At 36.3% G+C, this 13,382-nt stretch overlaps 1 protein-coding gene across 5 annotated transcripts in view; it reads right to left on the reverse strand.

Annotated features, from left to right (window-relative positions):
- Nucleotides 1-13,382, reverse strand: part of SLC4A7 (solute carrier family 4 member 7) — a 92,209-nt gene that overhangs the window by 15,577 nt on the left and 63,250 nt on the right. For all 5 annotated transcript variants that reach the window (XR_008429547.1, XM_053936349.1, XM_053936340.1 and 2 more), the window contains exons 9-15: nt 11,931-12,018; nt 10,225-10,371; nt 8,741-8,844; nt 7,077-7,251; nt 4,510-4,643; nt 3,721-3,966; nt 1,330-1,435 (exon numbers count right to left, since the gene is read on the reverse strand). Coding sequence is in view for 4 of the 5 variants with exons in the window: in XM_053936349.1 (XP_053792324.1) it covers nt 1,330-1,435; nt 3,721-3,966; nt 4,510-4,643; nt 7,077-7,251; nt 8,741-8,844; nt 10,225-10,371; nt 11,931-12,018 (1,000 nt within the window). In the remaining variant the exon portion in view is untranslated. The remainder of the gene's footprint in view (nt 1-1,329; nt 1,436-3,720; nt 3,967-4,509; nt 4,644-7,076; nt 7,252-8,740; nt 8,845-10,224; nt 10,372-11,930; nt 12,019-13,382) is intronic.

The following is a 13,382-nucleotide window of genomic DNA, read 5'->3' on the forward strand; positions in this document are numbered from 1 at the left end:
AATAATGGATTTAAGTAAAAAAGAAAACAAAGTCAGGTGATAGTTATCAAAAAACTTACTGAAATGCAAAGCAAAAAGTTCAGGTAGATACCCAGAGTACAAGGATACAACAAGCCAATAATTCAAGTAGCTGGAAGCAGCACTGCACTAACCTAATTTATTAGTTAATTCATTGAAAATTTATCTTATGGCAGAAGCTCTTCCTTTTAACAATCTACTTTGATTATAAGATAACACCAAATGCCAGATCAGTTCTGTCTCTCGGGCAAGACTAAAGATTCTTTATAGGTAAAGGCATATAGATGAAAAGACATAAAAAATAAAAAATAAATATAAAGGAAATATAAAAACTAAGTTCAAAAGAAACTGCCATCCTAAGTGATTAGGGTAAACTAGGAGCCATTGGTAGCACATAAACAGTCCTGCTACAAGTCAAGCAAAGCACTGAGGTTTTACATGGAATTTCTGCTGTGCAAAAGAGGCGCTTTAGTGTGAATGTCTATGCCCATACACAGATATCCACTGCTATTCTAGACAGCCTCAGATGGCCAACCCAGCAAGCATAACAAAAACAGCAGCAAATCCAAATCATTCAAGATGCAGGTGGGAATCAGATGCCAGTGTAAGCAAAGTGGCTGCACACAGCTGCATTTATTCCACTGCACACTGCCCAAGAAACTACTTATCAGCAAAAGTGTTTCTCTCTAAAAGCTTTCCAGAGCACTTGCACATGGTAACTTTCTTCCTCTTCACCTACACACAAAATTAGATATTGGTATAAAATATCCACTTCATAAGTTAATATTTTTGAGCCTATTCTAAATAGTTGTTTTCAATTTCAAATAATTATTTTCTTTCAATCAATATTTAGGTAGTTCCTTTGATTCTGTTGGGAGTTTTGTACCAATGTCTAATAAACTAATGAAATGTGTTTACTACCACACTTCAACTACAAATTCCATCATCACATCATATTAAAAATACTTCTTTCAGGAACTGGAAGAAAGCAAACTCCTGTTTATTCACCTCATCATGTTCACCTGCAGGAAGATTACTGTGGTGCCTAAGAGCATTAAGGTGGCTACCTCAAGCATTTATATTAGCATTTACTTCCCTGGACTTACTTATCTAGTCCTCGACAATGACTGTGTAAAGCCTTATGGAAGAAATTAAGAGAGTTCAAAAATACGGTTTTAAGGAAAACAGTCCAGGTTCAGTTAAAAAAAGAAATCAGATGAAAAAATGCAATAAACACTGGTACCATGCAGGTATTTATTTTTTATGCATATGCACATACACAGATACATACACATAGTTTCAGATACTCACAGAAACTGTAAGATTACTCCATGCTATATCTGCACCAGACTTATTCATACTCCTCCACAAACGCAGTGTTTCATTGCTTGGTTTCTCAGGCTCAGAACACACACATCTGAAGGGAAGGAGAAAAGTTTACATGCTTTTAAGCTGTATGTGCCAAAATATAGCAGTATGAAGTAAATTCAAAAATCCTGAAGGAGTTTAAACCAGAGTTTATCCCAAACTTCTACGGAAGAAGCAGAGTACAAGGCTTTTCCTTACATCATATGACCAAGGACTATTGAGAGGGTGGGGGAAATGAACAATCGGGTCACCCTCAAGTAAGACACCATATTTGAGTATGTAGTGAACTAACTGAAGATATAAATGCTTACAGTGCTCAGCTTTAAAGCAACTGTATACATACTTTTTAGGAATATTTTTGTAGAAGTAAAAATGCTCTTCCCTATTGCAGCATTTTGCAAACTTGCAATGCAGAATCCTTTCTGTCAGACAGGTTGACAGAAGTATACATCAGATAAAAAAAAACCCAAAACACAGTATTGATTTAATGGGATGTTTTCAAATAAAGCTATTCAACTACACCAACAGGTAAGCTTAACACATAAACGTTTACGTAGAAGAGAAGAAAGAGGTAGTAAGCAAGAAGTAAGTCTCCTTTTTCTATGAGATTCAGTGAAGACACTGAAAAAAAAAAAACCCAATGAAGCACGGAAGGGAAATTCTGCATCCTGGTGGCGTGAAGGTAAAGAAGGAAAAAACATTAAATGCTCATGGGCAAAAAGAACTTAGATTTGCAAAGCACAGTGTTTGGGGAATTTATAAAATACTAAGTAAAAAAAATTTTTTTTGTTAACTGAATTCTAATCTAACAGCAATAGAAAATGGGAAAGGAAAGTAGTAACTCCTACAAAGCAGTTGCCAACACAGAATCATCAGAAGAGAAAGGAATTGCAACAATAAGCATGATGAGACAGAGCATAATTAGCTGTTGGTCAAGGCAGCAACATTAAAAAGCATGCTGATAGAAGACTTGACAAATTTCTCAACAAAGGCAATGAAGATAAAGCCACCAAGTAGATAAGCAGAAATCCAGAAAGAGAAAGGGAAAAAACCCACAACGAGAGAAAATATAAGAGTATTTGAGATTGTCTTGTGGCTCAGTTAACTAAACATGCTTGTTCTGCATGCTTTTCCCCACTAGGGGTTACAGACTGGGGAGAAAATGAAAGGGAAAGGAGGAAGAAAGCAATTGTGAACAGCTGGATGTTCCTACAGCTTTGTGAGAGAAAAAAATGCAGGACAAACCCAAGCTGAACACTGTGGCATGTCCCAAAAACCAGAGACCTAAACCAAATTAAAATCCCACCTTCCCCTCTCCACCCCCACAGCCTGCCTGTGGCAAAACACAATCAGGTGGAAAGTGTCCGAAGACCTACAGTACAGTTTCTGCCAGCTCAGTGGATTTAACATGCCCACACAGAAGTTCAGTGAGGACCCAGAACCACTGAAACAGAAGGATGGGAAGGGAATGGAAGGAAGGGAAAAATAAGGAAGTGAGTGTCCTCTCACAGCCCACTCCTGGCAATGTGGCCTGGTCTTAACAGCGGCTAAGACAGGAAAATGTGTGTAAATGTCAAGTGTGAACGGAATACAAGAAGCAGTCTGACTGTTTGCCCTTTCCCCCTGGTAGAAAGTACTGAAGAAGCACTGAATGATTGTAAAAGTGAGCAGAGATCCTGGAGGGGAAACACAGGAGTCCAAACCTGGTTTGACACTGCTAGAAGACACCCTCTGTGCAAGAAGAGGGTGCCCAGCAGGACAGTGAGTATTCTGTTCTCCAACTAGCTAATGACTGCCCCAGTGCCACAAGCAGGGACCCTCACCCCAGGGGCACAAACACGACCTCGTTGAGGGTCCCTCACCCATATTGTGATCACACAGGTACAACTGAAGTTGGAAGATGCACCTCTCCAACAGGAGGGGAGGACTAACATTTAAATTATTTCATTTAAACTATGAGAAATTAGCAGTTTTCTCTGAGCAACAGTGAGCAGCATCTTCATCTGGCAGGTGTGAGCTGGTAAGCCAACTCATCTTATTTCATGAAACTATACTTCCTAGAAGTAGAAAGGCAGAAGTCCTGTTCTGACCCTTTAGAAAAGCTGTATTAAAGCAGGCTTTGTCACAGCTCCTTATCCCTTCCAATCACCCACAGCTAACACAGAAAATTCAATTCCACAGCTTCCTGAATAGAATTGTTTTGAGGTTTCTCATACCCATACCACTCCTAGCATTCCTCCTACCCCTTCCTGGAAGTGGCACCCACTGCCATTTAATAAACAATGTCTCTCTATATGTTCCTATGTATTTCATTAACAGAAACTTGGTACTTACGAATATGAAGTCAGTTTATTCAAATCATTGTGCATATTGAAGGGATACACTTCTCCCAAATCAACAAGCTTTTCCAATGCCTCATAAATAAATATGATGCATATGAGCGTTGCAAAAGCTTCCTCAGTAAATCGAGTGATGTAGCACACAAGGCTGCTGGCATCTGTGGCTACAAGCACAATGCACAGAAATGCAGTCCACAGACCAATGCTAGTTCGCAGGGAGAGGTAGGAAAGACCATAATTCCTGTGTGAAGAAAGAAACAAAAGCATTAACTGAGCCAAACCCCATCTGTATTACATTCTATTTGAGAAGACATTAAGGCCAAGCTTCGTAGGTATTCAGCACTTTTCTCATGCTTGATATTAGCTCTGAAGGAAGCAGAAATTTTTTTTTGTCTCATCTCCCACCAAAGCAAAGCAACACTGCAAGGTGTTTCTAGGATTGACAGTGCAACTACCTAGCTTGGGAAGCATCATGGGGATGAGTCTCTCCAGAACTACCCAGATGGTTTCTCCTAGAGGGTAGATCGATCTCTGCTTACCCCTGCAGAAGCAAAGCCAACAACTTCACACAGTCAGAATATAACTTTTATTCTTATCACTAATTTTCTCATTCAGGTTTGCCAGTGCCTCACAGCTTTACCAAACTGTATCAATTTCTCAGTCTCTTGTCACTGTATTCACCTTCATGGACATACACATTTACTGCACATCTGCTTTCAATCACAGCTATTGTAACAGGCTAGAATGTTTAAAAGTTCATCAAGCCAATATAAACATCACTTACCTGCAAAATTTGAATAATATTTTTTCAAATACTAGAACTGGTCCTGTGCTTCCCAAGATAGTAAGAGGTTGCCCAGCAAAGAGAGAATAGGCAATCCCAGTTAATGAGGCTCCAAAGAGAGACTCTATTGCACTCTGTTTGGGGGGGAAAAAAATGCTGTAACTTTGCTGCCTTTCAGGTTAGCATTTAGCATCATTATCTTCATAAATATAGCTTTAAGATGCATTAACTTAGGAACAAGACAAGATGTAAACACATTGCAATTAATATCCATGTTTGAGACAAGAATAACTTAATACTGTTTTGCAGTAACAATACCATGGACAAGATTTTGAAAACTTCACCCCTGAGAAACACAAAACCATCCAAAACCATGAGAACAAGTTACTAGTCCTGCCAGCTCTGGAGGAAAAGCATACCAACAATTATACAAATTTACAAAAAAAAAAAAAAAAAAAAAAAAAAAAAAAAAAAAAACGAACCAAAAAAAACCCACAAAAACAAAAAAGAAAATAGCTACTCAACACGTTGTTTACAGAAAGAATTAATGGTCTCTGTAAAGAAAACAGATATTTGTATTGCACCATACCTACAGTGTGCCGTATCAAACCTGCATCAGTCAACCAAGCATTACAAAAGAAAAAAAAAAAAAAAAAAAACCAAGCTGACAGGCAAAGGTGCAGGGGGAATTACTACTGAAGAATATTGGTTTATGTATATATGACACCAAAAATAGATGAGCAGTAAACCAATGTCCCACCTGGTAATGCATTTTTTTTTCAAGGAATTAAGGTATCTACTTCAGTTCTTGAATTAAGTGTTTCCCTGTAATATTTTCTGCCAAAAATACCCAGCTACAATGCACCTCAAAAGAGAGAGGCTAGAATTTTAAATACTAAAATTGTATTAAATTTACTTGAAAATAGTTAATTACACTAGCTACCACTATAAGAAGTCATGGATTACAGATTCCTGTAATGGAATTAGAGTGTTCCTGGTAGAACTTCAAAGCATTTGCTATTTTGAAATTAGGCAAACCTAAGAAAACAGAATTCTTCAAACCTGAGCTCCAATTCAGGAAAGCATCTGAAAATGGTCAAAATGATTTGCTGAACTGGGCTATTAAAAATGAAAATGAATCCTTTGATCATAACATTAGGAAAAAAAATTAATTCCAGTCTCTCATTCTATTACCTTCAAATTAGTGTTTTTGATTAGTCAATGCATTAACCTTGGGGTTCTCAGTCAGGGTGGCAGGGACAGGAGCACTGTGGAGGTGATGGTCTCTGAGAATGCGAGGGTAGGTTTCAAAGACAAACTGTGTACCTTACAATGTCAGCTACTGTGCTTGAACATGTGTGTGCAGTAACTAAATGTTTTATTCAATGATGCACACCAAGTATCTGAAGGCAGGAACAAACCCGCAAACAATTCCAGATAGCTAAAAGAAAGAAGGTGTTTGAGAATCAAGCTTTGAAAGGAGGGTACTTTCATTATTATACATGTTCTATATTCAAAATTTACATTGTCATTTTAGTAATCATTCCTACATTTACAGTGGGAAAACCAGCACGCAGAAAAGACATAATTGATTTCTGTATTTTCTATCAGCTTGAAGTGCTACATCAATAAACAAATATCTGAATCAATAGCAATAATTGAAAGAGATAAAACAGTTAACTAAATTTTAGTATAGTACAAGCTTAAAAATTTCACTAAGTATCAAGAAGAATTTTGTAACATTGTAGGTTTCAACAGAATCTTAGCATTTGTAAAGAACATGTCTGAATACATCCTTCCCTCCCACAAAAGGACAGAGCTTTGTTTCTTTGTGATAGATTTAAAAACAGAAAATACACTTCAAACTAGTTTACTCATAAGCCAATTGACTGCTGATATTAAGTAATTCTTTCCTGCTTCAAAAACTGAATTGCAATGATATTCTGGTGAAATAGGTGGTGGTATTATCTACTGTCCAACATAACACTACCAAAATTTTGTATGCGTATAGTTTACATTTGAGTCATTTACAATGAAGAGTATTTTCTGCTGATAAACCTCAAACATTTTATTGTGAGAAACATATGTATTAGTGTGAGCATAAACATATCCTGTCAGTTTCATAAATGGACTGCTGGCCACACACTGCAGGCATTATCATCCTTGTAGGCCTACTACTCAGGGCCAGTACATGTTCTTGGCTATTCCCCTTGAGCCTCTGACTTTGCCTAAAGTAGGCCCACTGGGATGGTGCACCTTTACTGCTATTTATTACGCTTAAGCAGCCAAAAAGAAGGCAATGCAAGCCTTTTCTCAATTCATGAAGGCATTCATCCAATAAGGCAGGATAAACATTTTTTACCTCCCTTGTGCATCTTCTCCTGTTCACATAGGTTCCCCACATTTTCCATAGCAATTACCTTTTGGGGAAGATCTGCTTTGGGGCAGGCTAATCAAGTGCTGTGGGTAAATTCTTCAAATACAAGTATAAATAAATGAGACAAATGCACACAGTGACTTGCCTCTGAAGGTCTAAAAGCCTGGCCACTACCATTCTTTGTACTCACTATTCTGCCTTGTGTAGCTTCTCCCAGGAGCCCTCCAAAAGTGATTACAGGAGACATACAGGCACAGTATAGGAAAAGAATCGAGGCCAGGCACTGCAGGCTTAATGCATCCTTGAAGTCACTCAAGAAAAAAGGTGCTTTCCTTTTGATGTCAAGTATCAAACCACCAAAAAGCCTAAATAGGTGAGATGAAACTCGTCAAACTGTACACTGAAGGATTCTAGCTAGTTTAAAACTATGGGCTACACATGACTGCCAGTGCCTATTGCCGGCACAAATTAGCTACTTCATAATCCAGATTAAAGCATAACAATTAAAAACGTAAATGAGAATCTTATCTATTCCAACTCAGCAGTATTCCAAATATAATCAAGCAGGTTACCCACATTTTTAAAAGCTGACTACATTTTTTTTTAATATATGGGCTAGATACTGAAAAAGTAACTTTGCAAACAATTTTACCTAAATGATGCTTTAAGTCAAAGACGTCTTATGATATTCAAAACAATGGAACAGAGAAATATACTAAACCTCAGCCAAGGTCACTGCATTATCACATTTCAATATTAATACTCCAACATACAGTTGTAGCTTTTCATTTGAATTCTCTACATACATACGATTACGTCAATAAAGTCTATCATTTTTAACAGTGTTCTTATCTGGAGAACACAGATATTCTACTTAGTTCAGCTGGGTAAGCTAATACCAAGAATTTAAAGAGCAATTTTAAAAAATCTTAAAGACTCCAAAATGCTAGATATTAATTTGAATTTAAAAAAAAATATTTTATTTTAATTATTAAAAAAACCCCAAACACTCCTAAGAAAAAGAAAAGCCTTATCTACAGCTAATTTTGTGAGCAGAAATGAACTTTTCAGCTCCACATACTGTCTACAAAACCAGTAAAAGGTAATTATAACAAAGCCACAATGGTACATATCAACACAAATGTTGTAAAGCCTTCCTCACAAATGTAAGAAAAAGATGCATTTGATTTGGAAGTTTATTATTCTGGGGATAACAACACTGTACATATACTCCAAAATTTTTCAGTTGATTTAATCTCTAATCTCATTTCAGATATTAAAGTTTAACCATAACCAGGTATTTTCAATGTTGGAGACTTCTTTAGCAAATATTTTAGAATTAACAGAAAGCGACAATAACTGAAAGAAATTACTTCAATTTTATTTTATCTCTGTAAGAAACCTGACCAAAACCCAAAGCTAACCAATACCAAACTACTTTTTGCCATTTTTTATTGTTCCATTTCATATACTCTTAATAAAACAGGTTTGCATTAATGGGATTTTTTAGTACCTAGCCCAACACTGAAAATTGCATATTCCTGCTGTAATTATGATAATTGCATGCTCCTGAAGATTAAAATTTAAAGCCTAACTTTTAAAAGTCAGTTAGTTAAATTAGGCAGCATCTTATGTGAAATCCTTCGCAAATGTGTTGAGAAACATTGCCAGAGGCTTGAAAATACTTTAAGCAGATTGGCACTCACAGGCAAGAATCCAACACTTGAAAAGGACAAAGGACGTGCTCTGACACTTGTACCATGATTTTTTTAATGCTTAAATGTCAACCATTAAGATGAAGATTTATCACTTTTATTTCTTTATGGAAGCTAGCATTTAGGAAAGTGAACACACCTTCCAGTTCTCTGAAGTTCAGGTCCAGCATGATGGCCTTCTTCTTTAAGACCCTTTCCTGTAAGAGTAGATCCATTTGGAAATTTAGGTGCCTTCCTTTTATCCTACAGAGGAGATGGGAGGAATAAAAAGGAAAAAGGCAAAAAGATACTTTGAGACTGCCTTTACACTAAAAAGTGTAATTAAAAGAGAGTGTGCACAAATTCTATGCCTTCCACACCCTTTTTATATTCCCAGTTCATCAGCAGTCCTCCATTTTCCAAACTAATCTTCTGTTGAGAACTGATGACTAGAACTGTACACCACTACCTGGAAGACCTTATTAGTACCTTGCACAACAGTATTAATCTTCCCTGTAGCTATAAGAAACAGATTCCTGAAACACAACGAAACAAAGTCTAGATTTTCAAAACACAGTAGAGACTCAACCATGAGACAAATCTTTAGATACTTTTTTCTTCAACCATTTCCAGAGCAGAAATGTTTAACATGTATCAGAATCTCACCTCTTTTTATGATACACACAGTATTTAGTTGAAATATAAATGAGAAGTAATTCCCCTGCTGAGCAAGCTGCTTACCAGCTCCTCATAAATTTTTCAGCTGAGCCAGCCTTCCAAAAAACCATAAGCCCTGCTTATTTTGGAAACAAGTTACATGGTAACCTCAGGCTATTCATGAATAGACTGCACTGCTGTTGCCACCCCATTCTATTCCACCTACTCTGCCAAACCACCAGAGGACTTGACATCAATGTCAATCTCCTGAACCAAAAGCACTGGGCTCTCCCCTGCTTTTGATCCTGGAGGCCCAAATTCCAGTAAGTTGTAAAGAGGGAGGAGGGGAAGAAGTCTCTCCCAGGATCCACTTTCCTTAGCTCTCATTCTAAGGCTGCATCATCACAACTGAGCAATATGATTGATTTTTATCTATTTCATAAACATTCTGTTAATAGTATATGCTACACAAGACACACTGAACATTGTAATGAATGCTGCATGCAAACAGAAGTGCTTACAATAATTAAAATATTCTTGCTGACCATTGCTAGGCTACTTGTAGAATTTGGTAACACAAACTCAAGTAAAATTTCTCACCAATTTTTCCAGTTCTCACATGAACTCATTTCAGTATTTCAAAAGGAAATATTGTAAATAAAATTAACTTAAGAGCATAGTAGAAAACTCATAATGCCTTTTTCGCCCTTCTTAATTTCTTTTTTTTTCCCCAACTTAAATGGATAATCCACTTTTTCCTGCAAAATGGATCTGGGGACTTTGCTGATGCTTTACAGCCCTCTGGATAGGAGCCAGCAGTGTGGCCAGGTGGCCAGAAAGGCCCATGAAATCTTGGCATGTATCAAGAAGAGTGTGGCCAACAGGAAGAGGGTAGTGATTGTCCCTTTGTACTCAGCAGCTCAAATCCTGTGTTCAGTTTAGGCCCCCCTCACTACAAGACAGACTGGACCTTTTCTTTCCTTTTACCTGTGAAGGAACGCTTTTTGGTGGCTCAATTCGTATAGATGGATCCCACTCTCCTGGAGGCAGGACTGTCACTTGGTCTAAAAACTCATCAATTCCTGACAACAAATCATTTCGGTCTTTTGCTTTATAGGCAACATCATGGAAAACCTACAAGAAGAAAGTACTCAACACTCACTTGTGTTTTATTTTTCTGAAGATGAACTGATTATCATTATATAATGATTACACTTGATTAAAAGGCATGGAAAATATTCTGTAGGTCCTCAAAAGTTTGGCTTTTACTTTACTTACATACTTTTAAATTAAAAACTACTGGCATGCACATTCCTATGGACCATAAGACATGGAAGTTTTATCTTCAAATCCAAAATGAGTACTGAGTTAATTTCTAAAATTAAATTAAAAGTTAATCTTCAATATTCAGGACATCAAATTCATGTACTATTGTCTGAATAATTCTGCCCTACAGCCACTGTACCATGATGCTGTGCTAAATCATGACAAAAAATACTTCAAATAAGTTTGCAACCAAACCACAAGTTTTTATTAAGAATAAGAATGCATTTTTAAGTTTAGAAGAATACTTAAAAAGCACATGAAAGCAATCGTACTAAAAAATACTATACTGTTTTACAACATACTACAACATGAACTCCAAGATACATTTTATACACACAGAGAAAAAAAAAAGCTATTTTGCTATAAAAAACTGCTTGCATAAGATGATCCTAAATTGTTCTGTACATTTGAAACCTGAATTGTTATTCTCCAAATACCATTAAATCTGATCATTAAATCTTCTAATTTTAATATAAATCTCTGAAGTCTACTCAGGTCTTTTTAGACCATCAAATAATTGTTGTTGTTTTTTTTTTCTATTTCAGTGATCTAGAATATTCCTAAAAATCAGATCAGTCTATCTAAAAAAGATCAGAAGCTGCAACTAAATCTTTTAATACTCAATTCTCATACTGAACAAAAACTGTATTCACAGACTTGTTACCAATTGCAAAAGGACAAATTTCTAGTTTACATTACCAAATTTCAAATTGTTCTAGAGTAAACAGTACTTGCATTTCTGCTAGATAACATTATAAATTATCAGTAATTCAGTAGGTGGCGCTCAATGTGAAGTCAAAATTAAAACACCCTCATTTTACTCAGTAAGATGGCAACACTCTTAAAAGTCCTGGTTCCCTCCTGTGGTCTTTAAAACCAATAGTGCTCTAAGCATATGACTTCAAAAGGCTATTAAAATTCTTATTCTATTTGTCTGACCTTGCTTAGATTAAAAAAAAAAAAAAAAAAAACAAATCTACGATGATTCAGTTGTATGCATTTTTAAAACTTTGTGTCCTGAACACTTGCACAGCCACTTCTGTCCTTTCTGACATACAGTGACTCATTTCAAATGCAGTTCTATTTAATAGTTCTGTTAACCAATTTAACACAAAAATGAAATCTACACAAAGCCAATTTTTTTTTCAGAAATGCATTTTTAGGATTTCTTCAAGACAGACAAGGAGGGAAGTTAATTTACCATTATTTACTTCACTAACACAAAGAATAATTAAGTTTACAGTTCTTCATTTATCTAGTTTGAGGGTTTTTTTCTTTAACCTACTACTCCAAATCATTTACTGAAATCAGTTGGTAAATACATCGTTCTAGACTTTAACTACAAGCGTTTAGAACAGATCACTCACATCATCTGTCATAAGTGTTGCTATTGATCGCCCAATTTCATGGTACTGTGGAGCTTTTCCAGCTGGTCCCAGCAACAAAAACAAAAACCTGTAGAGCAAGTAATACAGATGAGTACAACTGACTTATCTATATGTATTCAAGAGTGGGTCATTCAAATTAATGTTTAAAGAAAATTTAGTGGTGAAGTGGTATTAAGTGCTATTAACGTGAAAGTGGTATTAAAAATACCATTTTCACCGCTTACAATCTTAAAAGATTGCTGCAAGACTGTAAAAAGATTCAGCTGTAAAAAGATTCAGCTTAAAGTCATTACTGTAAGGAACTCAAATCCTGAGCCAAAATTACTCCTATATCTTCTTAATTAAGCCTAATTTTTCAACTTCTTATAATGCCTTAGAGATTGCAGAAATACACAGACTAGAAATGCTCAATGAGTATTTCCTCTGGATTCTAAGCCTTTCTGACATTCCCAGTAGCAAAAACCCCTGAAGTGGCAGCCTAGGAGCTCTATGTCCTGTTCCCTGATGATCACCTTTTCATGAGAGTTCAAGCCCCTCACCTGCTGTGACTGGACATGGCACACAGAGGATACACCTATTGTACTTCTTGCAGTACACTTGGGCATACTCAGATAGTCATATCTTAGCCTCGTGTCAGTGGAAAGGAAGGAAACTTGGATATTTGAACATCTATAAAAGTAAGTGACATTCTGGGAAGCTGATCCAATCTGGGGGTTGGGACACAGTATGTATTAGCAGATCCTTGCACAGTAACAGTGCCTAACATAAATCTCACCAAAACCTTGAACAGGAAAAACATTTTATAAATTCAAAAGGATACAAACCAAAGAGTTAACCTCAGTAATTTGTTTTACAATCTTCTTCCTATATTTCATGAAAGTGACATTCCCAAGCACAACACATCTGAAAAAAGTAGCACTTTCTTTCAACTCATAATACAAAAAGCTTACTTCTGTCTCCTTTGCAAGTTTACTACCCTAACTGAAACCAAGAGTGCATCTTCAGAATCCAAGTATGCTATTCCAGATTTGTAAGTCTACACCATTCTGAAAAACTTAGGACAGAGTAATTTTAGCTACAGTATTCAGTATGCAGAAATTTTGGAATTTCCCAAAAAAATATTATGAGCACTCCTGCCAACTACTCTCCACAGACTCTCACATATATATATTTTTGCCCTTCAACAGAGTGCACAAGCTGAAAATCACAAAGGTAAACAAACACTTTGATCATTTTAAAACATTAAAAATCCACGAAAAAACATAAATACAAAAGTATGCCAAACACCACAGAACAGCCCAATACATCAATGTGCACAGAAAATGAAGTGTCATCCATGATGATTGATGAAATGATCTTCTACCTTTATCATGAGACCTGTATTTTGATATTTTGAACATCTGTGGTAAACATACCCACAGTATACTGGTG

This window comes from Vidua chalybeata, chromosome 1, assembly GCF_026979565.1.
Source record: "Vidua chalybeata isolate OUT-0048 chromosome 1, bVidCha1 merged haplotype, whole genome shotgun sequence".
In the NCBI taxonomy this organism is placed as follows: Eukaryota; Metazoa; Chordata; class Aves; order Passeriformes; family Viduidae; genus Vidua; species Vidua chalybeata.